The 17,486-nt window shown below is 50.3% G+C and overlaps 1 protein-coding gene across 3 annotated transcripts in view; it reads left to right on the top strand.

Moving 5' to 3' along the window:
• ABCC1 (ATP binding cassette subfamily C member 1) overlaps positions 1-17,486 on the top strand; it is a 135,568-nt gene that overhangs the window by 43,651 nt on the left and 74,431 nt on the right. For all 3 annotated transcript variants that reach the window (XM_036020890.1, XM_028511155.2, XM_036020888.1), the window contains exons 4-7: positions 2,276-2,413; positions 3,626-3,751; positions 14,299-14,360; positions 15,754-15,885. In XM_036020890.1, coding sequence (XP_035876783.1) covers positions 2,276-2,413; positions 3,626-3,751; positions 14,299-14,360; positions 15,754-15,885 — 458 coding nt within the window. The remainder of the gene's footprint in view (positions 1-2,275; positions 2,414-3,625; positions 3,752-14,298; positions 14,361-15,753; positions 15,886-17,486) is intronic.

Raw genomic sequence — 17,486 nt, 5'->3', positions numbered from 1 at the left:
TTGAAGAAGAGGGAGGGGAGCTGCGATGGCAGAGGCCTGGCTCTGAGGGACCTTGAGCTTCAGAATAAAAGTGTTGTTTTTCACTCCCAACGCTGGATTCTAAACCTTTTTTTACCATGGACCCCTTTCTTTTTTGCTGGCCTGATCACCTTCTCAGAATGGTGTTCTTAACATATACAGGATTACAAAGGAAACCATTCACATGCGCGTAAGTATAGGAAGGTTTTGTGCCGTGCATTTATATTTGAGGTTTAATCAATAAACACATCTTGTCTTGTAACTACCACTTCCACCGCACAGAGCAGCCCTGTCACCCCCGCAGCCCCCTCGCGCGGCTCCTCTGTTGTCGGGCCCCACCTCCGCCCCTTCCCTGGGACTGACGTGCTACCTGACCCCGTCACTTCGCCTCTTCCAGAAGGTCACGGGGATGGAACCACGCAAGCTGGGCCAGTTTGCGTCTGACTTCAGAGCACCTGCAGCTCAACCATGTTGAGTGTGTCCGAACATTTTTTTTTTTTGAATTGCTGAGTATTTTAGATTGTATGGTTTTGCCACCCATTTTTTCCCATTCTTTCATTGCTGGACATTTGGACTGGGACACCAATTGTATTTAAATATAGTTATCAAAAGATAAAAACCAAAAAATATATGTGCTTCTCTGTTAATGTATTTCAAATCAAGATCTAGCAACAGGTGTGATGCCTCCTTAACTTCTGAATAGCAATGACCATCTGAGATAGTTGGGACATCTTCAGCTTTGTATTTTCAGATACAGTTTCTATGGTGACAGAATCCTGGGTACGGCTAATGCCATTGTGGTTGATTGCCTGCACTTGTACCTGGTGATGCTGATGTGGGAAACTGAAGCTGTAAATTGTTTCCTATCCAAGTTCATGGACTCCCAGGTTCTTTCCACAACCCGTCCTCGGAACCCATGTTAAACCCTCGGTCCTAAAGACAAAGGTTTTCAGGAAGGATGTGATATGCCTGGCTTTGCATATTTAAAAGCTAACTGTGGCCTCTGAGTGGAGAACAGATAGTTGGGCAGCAGTGGAAGCTGGGAGGTCAGAGGAGGGTGGGGTGGGTGGAGGGCCTTTTGGCAAGAGGGGCTGGAGGCTGAGGTAAGGGTGCACTGAGGACTGGCCTTGGTGGCACAGCCAATGTGTGTTTTTGATGGATTAGGTGTGGGGAGTGAAGGAGATGGGGGACCTGAGGGGGACAAGTAGGCAGATGGGTTTTTGGTTCCAGCACCTGGGTTATGAGGGGTGGTGGCGTGGCTGACCGCTATAGGGAGACCAGCTCCCTTAGGAGCTGGCTTATGACCATGACTGGCCTTGGGGTCTGCCTCAAGAGGGTGACTCTATCAGTCTGGAGGAGTGCCGTGAAGTTTCCTCTTTTCAAGGAAAAGCAATGTTGTTGTTTATTTTCTTTCTGATCATGAAGTCACATGTGAAATGGAAATAGTAGTCCCAGGTATCAGGAATGAAATAAAAACCCCAATTCACTCACCCTGCCATTGTTGTAATGAAAGTCCCTGAAGACAAGATGTGTGACTGTAGGCAGATTAAGTAACCTCGCTTCCTTGAATGCAAACTGTGGTTCCCACTCTCGGGGCTGCAGGGGGTGCACTGAGTTAGTGCACTAGGATGCTTCCTGTGAGGCGAAGGTAGCAGATGCTCCAGAGCACAGTTGCCACTGTTGACCAAAGGGGAATTTGAACAAGTCTTTCCAGTTCTAAATCAAGGGTGGCCTACTGCCTCATTTTGTAAAGTTTTGTTGGCACACAGCTGTATCTGTTCATTCATGGATCATCTAGGGCTGCTTTCACACACTACAGCAGCAATATTGAGTAGTTGTGACAGAAACTCTATGGCCCATAAAGCCTAAAATATTTGCTGTCTGGTCTTTTAAGAAAAAGTGTGTCTATTCTGTTGTACACTGAGCTGCTGCCTCCTACCCCCAACCTATACATGATCTTATTAAGTTCTCACAGCCATCCCGCTAGGTGCTGTTATCAACTCTGTTTTGCAGGCAAGGCAGTGGAGGCTCAGAGGGGTTTGGTGACTTGCTCATGGTCACCCAGCAGGACAAGAGCAGAGCTGGGACTGGAGCCAAGTCCTCCCCCAGGCTGTTCTTGTAGCACTGGGCGAAGGGCAGCCCTACTCTAGGCCCAACGTCTTCCAGGCCTCTGGACTGTGGGGTCCTTGGGGACCATGGGGGCTTTGGGGCTCTAGCCTTCTCCTGACGACTCCTATTGTATGCTTCTCTCTTCTAGCTGCTTGCTACCTTTTTAATTCAGCTCGAGAGAAGGAAGGGAGTCCAGTCCTCAGGGATCATGCTCACATTCTGGCTTGTAGCCCTACTATGTGCCCTTGCCATCTTGAGATCCAAAATCATGACTGCCTTAAAAGAGGTAAGTGGCGGCCTCACTTTGCAGCTTCCTGCAGGGGCCCTTGGGAGAGATACCTGTTCCTTTGGGAAGTCACACTCTGCCAGGGGAACCAGGAGATGGGCATCACATGGGCCTGGCTTCTTCCCTGGGGATTTCCCTACCTCACCAGCCTTTGTTTTGTAGCCTTCTTTCCTCACTGCCCTGCTTGTCTGTGTAGCCCCAAGGAGCCCATGTGGGTCCTCCCGGGGCAGGATCTGCAGACTGAGGAACACCACCCTGTGAGCCTCTGTCAGCAGTAAACAGAAGGGAAAGTCAGCTCCAGGTGTCTTCAGTCTGGAACAGAGCCGAACAGGGAGCAGTATTTGCAGAGCGGCTGCTCCCCCAGGGGGCCCTAGGTTGTTCTGAGTTACCCTGGTGCCGTCAGTCGCTAGTTGGGCTGAGAAGCGGTTCACACTGGCTGCCGTGTGCTGCTCCCAGGAATTCTGAGGAGCATGTGCTTTCAGACTATCCTGTTGTTGCCTCCCATCTCCCAGCTGATCAGGACCTGGCATCAGGCAACAGGAGGAAAAGAAACGGAGCACATACTGAGCACCTGCAGTGCACAGCACACTGCCTTTAACAGTGCTGGCAGCGGACATTTACTGAGTTTGTGTTTTCAGAGTGCCAGGTAGAGGGCTGGGTTCTTTTCATGAATCATCTTGACTTCTCACAAGTACTCTGGCGGCATTTTTCAGCCTCAGCAATAATTGATGTTTAGGACAGAAACATCTTTGTTGTCAGGGGCTGTCCTGTACTTTGTCGCATGTTAGGGACATCCCTGACCTCTCCTCGCTGGGTGCCAGTTAGGACAAACAGGAGTGTCTCCACACACTGCTGAGTGTTCCCCGGGAGGTAGAATCACCCTTGTAAATAGGTGGGAAAACTGAGGCACGGAGAGGTCTAAGTAAGGCGTTGAAGTCCTGCAGCCAGTACGAGCAGAGACAGGGCCTGGCCGGGGGTCTGCTTAACTCCCACGCCCCGGCCTCCTCCCACCATGGGGGTGCCCTCCACAGGCGCTGTGGGCCACACTCTGAGGGAACCGCCTCTCGTGTGCTGACTTGCAGGGTGTGGGATGGGGCGGAAAGCTTGTCATCGGGCCTGCGTGCTGATGGACTTTCTGCGGCCCGTTCCCCGGCCTCTGCAAGCTAATTCCAGAAAATGATGTTCTCTTCCTCCTTCTGTCCTCATGTTTAGGACGCCGAAGTCAACTTGTTTCGGGATACCACTTTCTACATTTACTTCTGCCTTGTGCTGACTCAGCTCGTCCTGTCCTGTTTCTCAGACCGCTCGCCCCTGTTCTCTGAAACCATCAATGACCCCGTAAGTGTGATCACGAATGTGTTCAAGAAAGAAACATTGTACAGTGCTGGCTAGTGTTGACTGGGCACGTGTTCTGAGCCAGTGTTGTCCATCTGGGATCTCATTCCATCTGCTGCAAACACCTGGAGATGGGTATCAACTGCTACACTTGACATGGAAAGACTGAACTGTAGACATGCCTGGGGTGGGGGAGCCTGGGGAGGGAATCTGATTCATTGTTGTGAACTTCTGTGTCTTGCAGGCCTGTAGGTTTTCTCATTAGGTTGGCATAGTGATTTTAGAAAATATGAACACACATTTAAAAAATCAGAAAGTTTCACATACATTCTAACTGTCCAGGTATTCTAACAAAAAATAGAAGTTCAGGTAGTGTCAGAGCCATGGCACATGGCAGTGTTGCCCTAGTTTACCACAGTCCCCACTACTCCTTATTGCATTGTACAGTCTTATTTCTTTCATCTAGGTATGTGCCTGGCCCCTGAAGGATTCGAGTTTGAGTCCTTTGGTCTGTCCTGTCAGTTTGAGGGAAATCCTGTATGTGCAGGAAGAAATCAGGGGACAGGCAGAGATGGCCACTCTTCCTGCTGGGAGAATAAAAGGGGACATGGGCCTTGTCACCCTTGTGTCTCTATTTTCTCCCTCCCTTCCTTCCCTTCTCCTCCTCCCATTCTTTCCTTCCCCTTCTCTCTCCCTCCTTCTCTCCTTCCTCCTTCTAGCCAGTGCTGAGTGCCAGGCCCTGATCTGGGCATAGGGCTGTAGCAGTGATTAAAGCAGAGTTCTTGCCCACTTGAAGTTTAGGTTGTCATTCATGGGGACAAACAGTAACCCTAGGACCCATATATCTGTCAGATGGGGTAAATGCTAAGAAGAAAAAAGCAGGGAAAGGAACCGGAGGTGGTGGTTGGGGGTCGTGTGTAATTTCTGATGAGCAATCATGGAAGGCCTCCTGCAGGAAACCACACTGCAGCAGAAACCTAAAGAAATGAAGGAGCCAACTGAGCAAATACCCAGAGAAAGAGAGTTCCAGGCAGAGTGTTGGCAAGTGCAAAGGCCCTAGGGTAGGAACTGCTGTGTCATGTCAAGGGAACAGTAGGAGAGGCCAGTGTGGCTGGAGCAGCAAGGCAGGAGAGGGCTGAGGGGTGGCCTCTGCAAGGTGGGGACAGTAGGCCAGATGAGCTGTGTGGGTTTTATTCTGAGAGGGGCAGGAAGCCTTTGGAGCATTTATTTGGTGCTTTGTTCATGTCTGGTTAGTCAGTTGTTAATGGGTGAAGTTGCAGCAGGAGCAGCTTTCAGCTGCTGTTGTTATGCCGGGTCTGGCCTGAGCCTCAGAAAAGGCTGAGGCTGCCTTTTCAGTGATCAGGGGACTTGTGGGGCAGCAGCGGAGGAGGCGGTTGCCCCCCGTGTCCTGGTGTGTCTTGAAAGGCCCCATTTTGGATCTCCCTGCTCAAGGAGGAACTGGGTTGGAGAAAGTAGCAAATCATGTATTCATGCAACTGTGTTTGTACACATGTGTGCATGTTTGTATATGTGGGTGTATGTGCGTGCATGTTTATGTGTGTGCCTATATTTGTATGTTTATGTTCATGTTTTGTATGTAGATATGTGTTGGAGTGTTTGTGTGTGTGTCACTGTGTTCTTGTACACACGTGTTTGCATGTGTACAAGGTTCACTGAGGCAGCAACTGTGCCTGCAGCACCCATTGCATCCCCGCCCACGCCCGGCACAAAGGAGAGGCTCAGATATCTATGGCTGTGGTGTCTGCTGGTCCTCAGTGTGTGTGTGTGTGTGTGTGTGTGTGTGTGCGTGCGCGACCATGGAGTGTCCCCATCAGGAAACATTTATTAATTGTCAGGCTGTTCTGTTGAGCCAGGAATCCCACCAAACAAGTCACACCCCCTAAATGGTTGCAGACCTTGGGTTCCTCCGAGTCCAGGTGGGGCTGACAGGCTGGCGTGGGGGGCATCTGGCCTCTCAGGCTGCCTCTGGCGCCCGAGAGGCAGCCCTCTCACAGTGGACCATTTTGGGTGCTTTGTTAGGAGGGAGTTTCAGATATTTGGTCCTCTCTGGGAGTTGAGATCGAGTTCCTTTCACTTTTTTTCTGGGCATGAGTGCAGGGAGGTGGCTCAAGGAGTGGACTTCCTCCTCCCACTGTGTTTTCCATGTTCCCAGCAGTCAGAGCCTGGGGCCTGACCTGCCACCCTGGGGAGGGGCCTGCCAGGTGCGGCTCGGGGAGCTGGTGGCTGGGCCGTGGGGGGCCGGGACACCCAAACTCTTCTCCCCAGTCCTTTTTCTGTGTTAGGAATTGAAGCTCAGAAGTGGGCTGTTAGACCCTAGCTTATACCCTAAATCTGACGGCAGCATGTGTGGAGGCAGCATGTGTGATGAAAGAGAAGCTTCATTTTGGAGTTGGGCAAACCCTGCATTTTAATCCCACCTGGGTTCCTTTATCCCTTCAACAAACATTCACTGAGCATCTGTTGTATCCCGTGCTTAGTTCTCGGGGCACAGCTGTGTGGGAAATAGAGGTGGTTCATGCCCTGCTGCAGTTGCCTGCTGCTCCCTCACAAACCGCCCTGACTTCAGTTGCAGTCAGCAATAGTGGTTTATTACGTCTCCCAGTCGTGGGTGTGGCTGGGCTCAGCGTGGTGGGTCTTGCGTGGGGACTGTCCTACAGTTGCAGCCCGATGGTTGTAGGGGCTCGAGTTGGGCTTCCTCACTCACATGTGGGTGGTGAGTGAGCTCAGCCACTGGCTGGGCCTCGGCCGGGCATGGCAGCACCCTGTGGTCTCCTTGTGTGGCCTGGCTTCCTCGCAGGAGGGCAACTGTGAGTGTCCGAGAGAGAGTCAGGTAGAAGCTCTGTCACCTTTTCTGATCCAGTCCCAGTGTCACATGGTGTCACCCCTGCCCTACTCTCTTGATCGAGGCAATCACAAAAGTCTGCCTGGGAGCAGTAGGGGGGCACAGACCCACCTCTCAATGGGGGAGTGGGCAGATCTCACTGTGCGACCAGCACTTGGGATGGCAGATCATGTCTGGTCTTTGGAAAATACTGTCTGCCATGTGCCTTTGGGAAGCTTTGGGTCTCAGGGGAGACAGCTGTTACACAGGCCAGCAGACAAATACTGAAACTGGGGAACCACAATTGAGATGAAGGCAGGGAAGCAGGTCACATGATTTTTGGATTGGGGACTTGGGGCCAGTCTCCCCTCCTTCCAGGACGTCAGTGTCTGGAAGATGGGGTGAGGCTCCACTTGATGCCCGCCTCACCCTGCTCCCCACCCTAGACCCGAATAGGGGGGACACTGTTAGTGCCTTCTATGCCTGTCTCCCTGTGACCCTCAGAGCTAGTATCACATTGGACCCTGAAAGATGGGAGAGTCCAGCCCCTGCTTCCCTCCTGCCCTAATAGCAGCAACCACTGCCGCCTGTCCTTGGAGAGAGCAGGCAGCCAAACCCTGAGGTGACCTGGGTGAGGCGAGGCGAGGCCTGGGTGGGAGCTGGCCGCTCTTAGCTTCTCCAGGCTCCCTTCTGCTGAGTCACCCAGCGGGCCTGCCCTTGTGGGAGGCGGAGGACGTCTATTCTGGCTCTGGTTTCTTGGCAGGGCTGCTCCCCTCAGTCCCTCTGGCTCCAGCCTGGGTGCAGCTGAGCATGGCTGACCGAGGCTCCTGCCTGTCCCCGGCCTCTGGTCCTTTATCTTGCTGGCCCTGAGGCTACTGGTTAGGGCTGGAGGACAGGGGTTTCATTTGCGTTTGGGAGCATCATGGTCAAACGTGGCCCATGCAGCAGACCCACACTTCTCCAAGTGCGGTCCTCAGACCAGCAGCACTGGCGTCCCTAGGTGCTCATTGGAAATGCAGTGTCTTCAGCCTCCTGAGCCCTAATGCCTCCTTCTCGTTTTAACAAGATCCTGGGGTTTGGGGGCAGGGCGGTTCCCCATTGACAGACACTGGTGCACATTACTAAAACCTCTCAGCTCTTTTGGAATAAGAGGCGTTTTTAGCCTGATACTAAATATGAAACATTTCTTCCCCAGCATGTTACTATGAACACTTCACAGCTACAGAGAAGTCAGGAGACTTGCACAGGGAGAACCCATCCACCCTCCAACTAGACTGTACAGTTTATATTTTGCTAAACTGCTTTATCACTTAGCCAGCCAGCCAGCTAGCCAGCCAGCCTGCTCACTAGTTTTTTTGATACCTGAAACTTCCTTTGAAATACATAAACATCCTTCACCCAAACATTTCATCATGCAAATCATTAGCTAGAGTTCACTGTCTGTTTTTTCTAAGTAAAATTTACATAAAGTGACATTCTTGAAACTTAGTACCATTCAATGAGGATAAATGAGTAACTTCAGTCTCTCTCAAGATACAGAGCATTAGCAGGACCCTGGGCAGTTTCCCCTGCCTGGTCATGGTTGGTCTCTACCCTCTGCTCCTTGAGACAATGGCTGTGTTCAGATTGTTTATGAAAGCATCGTAAACACCATTTTAAAAAGTCCTATCTCCTTTATACTTTTGGCCACTCAGTAATAATAATTCAGCATTGTGCCAGGGGCTGAGCTGGGCTCTGAGGGCCTTGAAATGAGCAGATGTTGACAGCTGCTCTGAGAGGTGGGGGAGGGGCAGCAGGCCCATGAGCCAACAGCTACAGGCCGGACAGTGGGGCTCTGAGGCAGGGAAGTGCCGGGGGCTCCAGGGCCAGCATCCAGGGCAATGGAGGCCTGAGTCCAAGAAAGGAGAGGCCTGGCCAGGCTAATGACGTTGAAGGCCAGAGCGCGGGTGGGCAGGTGCTCCTGGTAGAGGAACCAGCAGGTGCAGAGGTCAGGGGATGGGCTGGGATGTGTGAGTGAGGACGGCATGGATTCTGCTTGGGCGGGACGGGCTGGGGGGCCATCTATAAGGACTGGGAATTTTGACCTGATGCATTTTTCAGCAGGGGAGTGACACACTCTGGTTGGGATCCTTCCAGCTAAAGACTGGAAGAGGACTCCTGGGACATGGAGTGGCTGGTGGCACTTAGGAAGCTATTATAGCAACTCAGGCAGGTAGAGTGGAGAGTTGATCTGGACAGGGACCCTGTGTGCACAAGAGCATCAGCATCCAGGAGAAAATGGATGAGGTTGTGGGCGGTGTGCACGCAGTGTGTGTTACAGTAGAAGAGACTGTGGTCGTGAGCACGGAGGTGGTTTGCACAGCTCCGAGCAGCAGAGTCCACAAAAACCAGCATTGTTATAAGTTGTAGCAACAAATCTCTTTTATCGTTGGACATGTAAATTATTCCAACCAGTAATAATGATAGCAGCCCGGTGTGCTGTCTTTATTTATTAGTTTATTTAATCCTGGAAGCAACCCAGTGAGATGGGATGATGAATCTTCCCGAGGGTCAGAGTGGACACTGGATCTGGGAGCCCTTTCTCTGGGTTTGAATGCCTGAATGGGCACGGCATCACCTGGAGGGCTTGTTAAAACACAGCTCACTGGGTCCCAGCCCGGCACCCCTGAGTCAGCAGATCTGGATGAGGCTCCAGTATTTGCATTTCTAAATAATTCCCAGGCACCATGGATGCTGGTGATGGGGGCCACATTCAAAAACCCCTGCTCAAAGCTATACTGCTGTTTATTCACCCCTTATTCCTGGACATCTAAGAAGTGCAGAGTGGGAGTCACTGGTAGATAATTAAACTAAAGCAGAATCAAAACCAGAAAAGGTGTGGGGGCCTGGAAGAGGCCCTCAAAGGGCACCATGTGAGAGGTGAATGAGTGAGTAGTTAAAGAACCAGTGCCTGGGGCTCTTATGTCCAATTGCTTTAATATGCACAGTTTCTGGCCAGATCACTGGGAGCCGTGTAAAGGTGCCAAAGAACACAGCTCTGTTTGCATAAATCAGGCTTTCTCTCCTTCTGCCTTAAGCCAGGGCTTGGGTGAATTATTCTCTTTTCTAAACGAATAGGGGACCAGTTAATGAGCCGCCTCCACTCTGGGTCAGGAGTTGGTCCGTTTCAGTCTCAGAGGCCAGAAACCCCCAGCTGGCAGCTCTGCCTCTGTGTTTAGTGCACTACACCAAACATTCGCTTGATTTCGGTTGACTGGTCTGCTCTCTGGATCCCCGTTCATTAGCCCTTTCTTCTTCTTTTTATTAATTCTTGGCTTCGTAAGCGCTCTAGTTGTCTGTTATGGAACGAGGCCATTCATGTCAGAGAGGGACTTCCTGAAAGTGGCTCCCAAATTGATACAGTATTTCCTTCTCTGTGTTGGTGATGAGGACTCTATGACAGCTGAACAGACTTCCAGGAATCTGAAAATCTGTGTTTGGATCACTTGGAGGGAGGAGGGCTGGGAGACGAATTTGGCAAAGCTCTTTGAGTGTACACATTAGAAACTGGAATGTTCATGGTGATAACCCGGCCTTACTGAATTTGCAGGGCAAATTTTCTCACAGGGGTTGGGATTCTTATGGGCTGGAGGGAGGATTAGTGTTTTCCCTCTGGGGCATCATTTCTTACGATCTCATCTATGTGCAGTTGGGTACGAAGGGAACAAGTCTGACCTCAGTTATACAGTCCACGGGCTGCTTCATTCTTGACCCGCAGCTGGACTTGCCTGATTGTGAAAGGAGGCCAGATTTGTGAGGCCCCTCAGATTATGCCTAACACCCCTGCTATTTGTATCAAGCCCCCGTGCAAATTAGAAAAAGATGACTTACCTCCCCCCACCCCTGGGTGGATGAATTTGAGACAGACCCTGCTTCTTTTAAGCTGATAAGACCCCTCCCTGGCATAGGACCTGGTGGCCTTATTGAGCTGGGCACACAGTGCATTTCAGCCCTCACTTCCCCCTCAGCCCGGGGAAGCTACCTTTGTGTGCAAGGTTTAAGTTGCACAATGGTATGCTGATGCCACGACAGAAGAAAGACTGGCTTCTACTTTCACCTGTAATGACCACTGTGTTCTTGGGTGTATATGAGGTCTGGTGTGAGCAGAGGTCAGCCAACATTTTTTGTAGAGAGCCAGCTAGTAAATATTTGCAGACCATATGGTCTCTGTCAGAGCTAGTGAACTCTGTGATCGTAGCAGCCACAGACATTTGTTAAAGAGTGAGCGTCACTGTGTCCCAATTAAATTTTGTTGCTCAGTGGCGGAGAGTCCGGTCCAGTGCTCGATGTGTCGTGGGCCTGCCAGCAGTGGAAGGCCTTGTCATTCCATTTACTATTCCTGTCTATTCTAATGCTACTGATACCATTTCTTGAGCTTTTACCCTGTGCCAGGCACTGTTCTAAGTACGTAGTATGCTTTATCTCATTTGATCTCATCACCAAGTAACGAGTCCAGGATCCCACGGCTAGTAAGTGGCAGAGCTGGGACTGAAACTGGTCTAACCCAGCTCTGTGTTGCTTCACACATAAGCTGCCCCTGCTCCCCCACCCCTTCTCTCTCTGGCGTCCTATCTTTTTCTCCTTTGTTGCAGCTCTCATCATTTATAGTTATGTATTTGTTTGCATATTGGTTTGCTTCCTGTCCATCTCCCCCTCATATGGGACACTGTATATGGGGCAGGGAACTTGCTCTCTTATTCCTGGCTCTGTCCCCACCCCTCAGTTGTCTCCTAGCATATAGGCAGGTCCTCCCTAAATATTTGCTCAAGATATAAATGAGTCATTGCCAGCTCTGCCCCACCCCATCACCCTTCTCTTTCAGCATTGCTTAGTCTTTCACAAAGGGTAGGGATTGGGCTACATTTGAAGTGCCTTTGTGATTTCCCGATAACCCACCCACTTCCGGAGGAAAAACAAACAGCCTACATGGCAAATACCACCACCTTCTCCGTGAATAATATTGCTGCCTTCTGCTGGGAGAGCTCCAGCTTATAACACAGTCCCACGGACCTCGTTTTACTTGTTCCTATTTGCAGTCCTGGACAGTAGACTGAGCAGTAGGACTAACTGTCCCCATTTCCCAGATGGGAAAACAGGCTGTGAAGTGAAGACTTGTCCAACATCATTCAGCTAGAAAATGGCAGGCCTGGGATTTGTACTCAAGTCTGTCTGGCTCCACAGTCTGAAGTTACTCTGCCTTAGGTTGCTCTGGAGTGTAGGTCTGTGCTGGCTGCGTCTGACTTACTTTATTAAAAATATACTGATGCAGGGCCCCACCGCAGAGATACTGATCTGGTTGGTCTGGTTTGGGACCCTGGGCACCAGGGTGATTCTAGGGCAGCCAGGCCGTGTGGCCCCAGAGCAGAGCCTGCTGGTTTTCAGTCCCGGGCGTGCGTTTGAATCACTGGGGAGACTTACCACAACGGAAACTTCCACGTGTGTACAGAAGCGGACAGCGCAGTATGATGAACTGCCATGGACTCTTCACCCTGCATTGCATGTGCAAAGATTTCAGTGTGCATCTCTGAAAGATGAGGAATTTTAAATTTTTAATAACTTTTTATTTGAAATAACTTGACTCACAAAGTTGCAAAAATAGTAGAGTTCCTGCGTACATTCACTCAATTTGCCCCAATGATTGTGTCTGAAAGATGAGTATTTTAAACAGTACAACTGCTATCTGGCCTAAAAACGTTAATAATAATTGATTAATATCATCAAATAGTACGCCATGGTGGTCACAGTGTGGTGTACTCCTTTACGTTATATCATCCCTTCGCTCACTAGCTGGACCATTTGTAGGCAGACACTTCCTCTCATCTTCTTTGGTCCCCCGCTGGTGTAGGTCATTTAGGAAAGATGGGAAAATACTTGTTTCCTACCCATTTTCTGTTTTCAAAACAACAACTTGGTTCACCAGCATCTTTTCATCACCGACACGAAGAGGTGGTTCTTTTTTCAGTATCAGTATGAGGTTGTGTATTTAAACATAGGTGATGTGTTTCAGTCCATTCTATTTACTGTCCTTATTGAAGCTCAGATTATCCCTTTTTGGGCTAGTGGGAGCCACTTCTGGTGGCTTCCAAGAACTTTTAGCAATCCTACTCAGCTTTAGTTTCCTTGGTGTTGGGTGTTACAAGGTGTTCTAGGCTTATCTTGTACATTTCCTGCCCAGTCACTTGGCCAAAGGAGACTCTGGGGGTTAAAAACAAAGACTCAGACATCCCAGTCCCACCCCAAACCAGCTTAATCAGACTCTTTGGTAGGGAGCAGATATGGTGTTTTCTAAAAGTGCTCTCAGCCCAGATGGAAAACGGCTTGGGTTGAGACATCTCTCAATGCCACATCTCTGAAAACTGCTGGAACCTTGAGTGTTGCCGTCAGCTGAAGGGCTCATCGCTGCATGGTGACCCCCTTCAGGGAAGCTGGTGTTTCAGAACCTAGGCCTGAACGTGTCTGCACCGAGAGCCTGGCTGCCCCGTGTGCAGCCCTGAGGCTCTACACTGCTTTCTCATCCTCGTCTGTGTGTTGTTCAGTTAGAGCTCATCTTTGTGCCTTAGGAAAGGGGTTTATTGGGAGCTCGCGAAAATCTGTCTATGATTCCCATTGCCCTTAGGGTGAAGACCAGGATTCCTTATGTGGCCTCTGGTGGAGACTACCCAGACCCCTTCTTGGTCCCTGGAGGAGGTTATGCTCCTGTATACCACTGGGCCTTTGCACAAACTGCTCTCACTGCTGGGACTGCCTCTCCTCTCCCCTTTCCTTGTCCTCTGCTCACTCTTCAGACCTCAGCTGGAACATCTCACTCAGGAACACCTTCCCTGGCCTCCGTCAACTACATCAGTCCCCACCCCCTATCTGCTCTCTTACTGCGGGCCCAGGAAGGTACCAGTGAACCCACTGACAGCCCTTCAGGGTGTGATCCCCACTGCAGGTGTGGGTTTGTGTTTGTTCATGAGATCATTTCTTAATGTCTCTCTCTGGGCCCTGCCTGGAGCTCACACCCTGTTTCTGCCACGCCTCGCTGGGGACCATGGACCAGGCATTTCACCCCATGCTCCACAGTTTCTTTTATTATGAAATGAGGCTGATGCTTTTTTACCTGCCTTGTTGAGTAGTTCTGGAGATTAAATGAGATAATTTAGGTAAAGCTCTCAGAACAGAGCTGGTTAGTAGAAGATGTTAGCAGGTGCTGTTTTTGTTACTGCTACCACCCTGGTATGTCCTGGGCTCCCAAAAGGGAGGGGTTGTGTCTGTCTGTTGAGATTTGTATACATGGTGCCAAGCACATAGTAGATGCTCAGACCATATTTGTTGAGTGAATGACCGAATGAAAGAACTCATGGAATGAAGTGGGAGCGGCGGTAGCACCATGCTCATTGGGCTGCTGTGGGGATGTAAGATAAGGCACTGTAGCATTTTTGCGCATAGTGGACATTCAGAGATATTTGCTGGGTGAAGGTGGAGGAGCTGCCATGTGTTTGTTTAAGGCCACTGGGTCTCAGGAGAGACATCCTTTCAGGGTGCAGATCAGTGACATGAGAGTAGCTTCTGGCCCTTTGGGAGGAAGACTGGTCCGCTGACAGCTCCCTGGACAGAGCACTCATAGATGAGAAGTTGAATCACTCATTGCCCTTTTCGTCCCCACCCCATGTTTTCTCTCCACCAGAACCCTTGCCCAGAATCCGGCGCATCCTTCCTTTCCAGGATCACCTTCTGGTGGATCACAGGGTAAGCCTGGCCCTCCTGCCTCGGGCGCAGGGTCGGGGAGCGGGGGCTTTGGGGTCGAGGGCGAGGGGGAGCGTGTGGCAGCATTGTGTCCTGAGTGTGCCTGCCCTGGACAGGGGTCTCAGAGATACTGACCCTGTCGCCACATTCATGAACTTTCCAACTGCATGAAGAATAAAGCACGTAAACCTCCACGGACAGCCGGCCGGGGGCAGTTAGAAGGTACACACTTGTGGGGAGTGCCGTGAACAGATGCTCATGACAGTGCTCTTGGCTTCACTGGGGAGCTGGGTATTTTTTTACATTAGGGATAGTTATTATTATTGGCACTGTTTCAAACCCCTCACCATTAGAAACGTACTACACACGCACTGTGGGAAATGTGGATGAGAGAAACATGCATAAGTCGAGGACTGAAGCACCAGAGGCAACTCAGCCAACACTTCGATAATCTCCCTTCTCGTCCTTTCCTTTTCCTACGTCCTTTCTGCCCCCACCGCCCGCACATTGTCAGTGTCTTGCTGGGGCTTATTCGAATCCTCCCCTTTCCCTCTGTTAAGCGTTGTTCCTTGTCTTTATAAAGTTTTTACAAGCATTTCTTAAATTGAATATTTTTCATAACTAATTATTTTTTAAATTACTGTTAAAGAACACCATTGGGACAGTTAGTATAATTTAGATGTTGACTGTGGGCTGTGCCACCCATTGCTAATATTTCTGATTTTGATCTTTGTACTCTGGTTATGTAAGGGCATGTCTTTTTTTCTTAGGAGGGTGCACACTGATGCTTAGGGTGAAGGTGTATAGCCTCTGCAAGCTACTCTGAAACGATTCAGGAAAAAATGTGTTCTCGTGTGTGTTTGTAGAGACAGAGGAAACAATACAGCACACCTGGCAAAACCTTCATAGTGGTGAACTGTGTGAAGGGTGGACAGGAATCCTTTGTACAGTTCATGTCTTTTCTATAAATTTGAAACTATTTCAAAATAGGCAGCTAAAATATCAGCTTTACTTTTAACTATAAGTGTGCAAACCTGTAAACCTCACTAAATTGGCCACCCAGAGTCAACAGTTGTTAATGTTTTGCCATATTGGCCTTAACGATTTTTTTAAGTACATTGGAGCCATCCTGATATTTCCCTTCTAAATATTCTGTATGTATCTCTAAGAAGTGAGGCCATTTTTCTGGGTGACCTGTCAGAGTTTAGCAATAACTGTTCAATATGCCCAGTGTCTGTCCATGTTCGGGTTGCCCCCGCTGCTCAGCCGTCTTTGGCTGTGGGGCTGCCGTGGCGTGGAGGTGGCGGTGGCAGTGGTGGTGGTGGGCATGTGCGGTGAGGGCCATCGTCCTCTTCCTCTCGACTCTCATCGCCTCCCCCCTGTGTTTCTGCCCCAGGTTGATGATCCGTGGCTACCGCCAGCCCTTGGAGAGCACTGACCTGTGGTCCCTGAATAAGGAGGACATGTCAGAACAAGTTGTGCCCATTTTGGTCAAGAACTGGAAGAAGGAATGTGCCAAATCCAGAAAGTAAGTGTGAGTCCTCTTGCCACAGGGGAAAGCCAGACACCCTCTAGGGCCCCTGGGTCACCTCCTTCCCGTCACCGGGAGGAGATAGAGCAGAAGTATTTTCTGGGGTCTGCCAGGCCGTGGGAGTGAGTGAGGGTCTGACCCCAAGTTCAGTGGGAAGGTAGAGGTGGCATTTGGTGAGATCTGTTTTATGCTGGCCAGCGGGGCTGCCCTGGGGAAGGCGGATCCTGGGGGAGACCAGGGAGGGCCTCAGAGGCTGCCTGAGTGCCTTCATGCCCTGGAGCCTTTGTGTTCCACTCAGAGGGCCTTCTGAGAATGTGGGGAGATAAATGTCGTATTATAAGCTATCTAACCTCAGACAAGTCATGTGAAAACCTGGGCAGGTGATGTTGTACCGGTTGTGTTTTATTCATCTGTGAACTTCCATCTTGCCTGGGAGAACATGGTGAGCTGGCTCACTGGGCTCGAGTGTGGGCCACCCAAGGGGTGCTGGCTCCATTAGAACACCTTGGCCTTTACGGGGTCTCAGCTTGGGAGTTCACTGCCTCGGGACACTGGCATATGGGTTACTTTGTTCCTGGAGGTGTAAGTCAGATCCGGTGTCTGCAGCCCCTGTGGACATAAGGGTGGTGAGAGGAGAGTCCTGTTCTAGGCTGGAATTTCTTGGTGTGGCCTCTGTAGCTAGAGAATGAAGGTAGCCCGTGCTGGCTCTGGGCTGCTGGGGGTCCCGGCCTGCTGGGGAATAGGCAGTGGCGGCCTGGGCAGGGGTGTCTGGCTTGACTTCTTGGCCTCGGGTCTCGACACCCATCCCCTCTAGCTTTTCTCTTTAGCCTCGAGTGACTCCTCTCAAAAGTCAGGTCTGAGCTGCCTTCTACCCCACCTATCCCCCACCCCCTTGTCCCCACCTTTGGATTTTAAAATGCAGTGCTTCATTGGTTTCTATCAGATGGTTTTGAGTTTAACAAAATGGAGCGGAAATTTCTCTTCAAGTTTTGGCCTCCTGTAGGTTAAGGCCATTTTGGGCTGTGGCTCCTGCTAGCATGACTATAAAAACTTTAGTGGTTCTGGAAAAGAGTTGGGCAGTTTTCTAAAAAGTTAAATAGGCCCTGGCTGGTGTGGCTTAGTGGATTGACTGTCAGCCTGCAAATCGAAAAGTCACCAGTTCAATTCCCAGTCAGGGCACATGCCAGGGTTGCGGGCCAGGTCCCCAGCTGGGGGCATGCAAGAGGCAACCTATCAATGCGTCTCACTCTTTCTCCCTCTCTTCCCCTCTCTCTAAAAATAAATAAATAAAAAACCTTTTAAAAAAGTTTTAAACAGTTATTGTACCACCTGCCATTCTACTTCTAGGTGTATACCCCAGAGACCTGAAGCCGTGTTCATAAAAAACTTGTGTAGCAGCTTTGTCAGTGACAGCTTAGCAACCCAGACAACTGTTAGTCGGTGAACAGCGTACAGACCATGGTGCAGCCATATGCGGGAACACATCTAAGCCACAGGTGGCAAACACAAGGCCCGAGGGCTGAATCTGGCCCTCCACCTTGTTTTATCCGGCCCAGCACCTTGTTTCTACCTGTCAACGGTGCAGAGCTCTTGCTTAA

Source organism: Phyllostomus discolor, chromosome 3 (assembly GCF_004126475.2).
Source record: "Phyllostomus discolor isolate MPI-MPIP mPhyDis1 chromosome 3, mPhyDis1.pri.v3, whole genome shotgun sequence".
Classification (NCBI taxonomy): domain Eukaryota; kingdom Metazoa; phylum Chordata; class Mammalia; order Chiroptera; family Phyllostomidae; genus Phyllostomus; species Phyllostomus discolor.
Note: the sequence above shows the minus strand (reverse complement) of the source record. Positions and strands in the feature narration are given on the sequence as shown.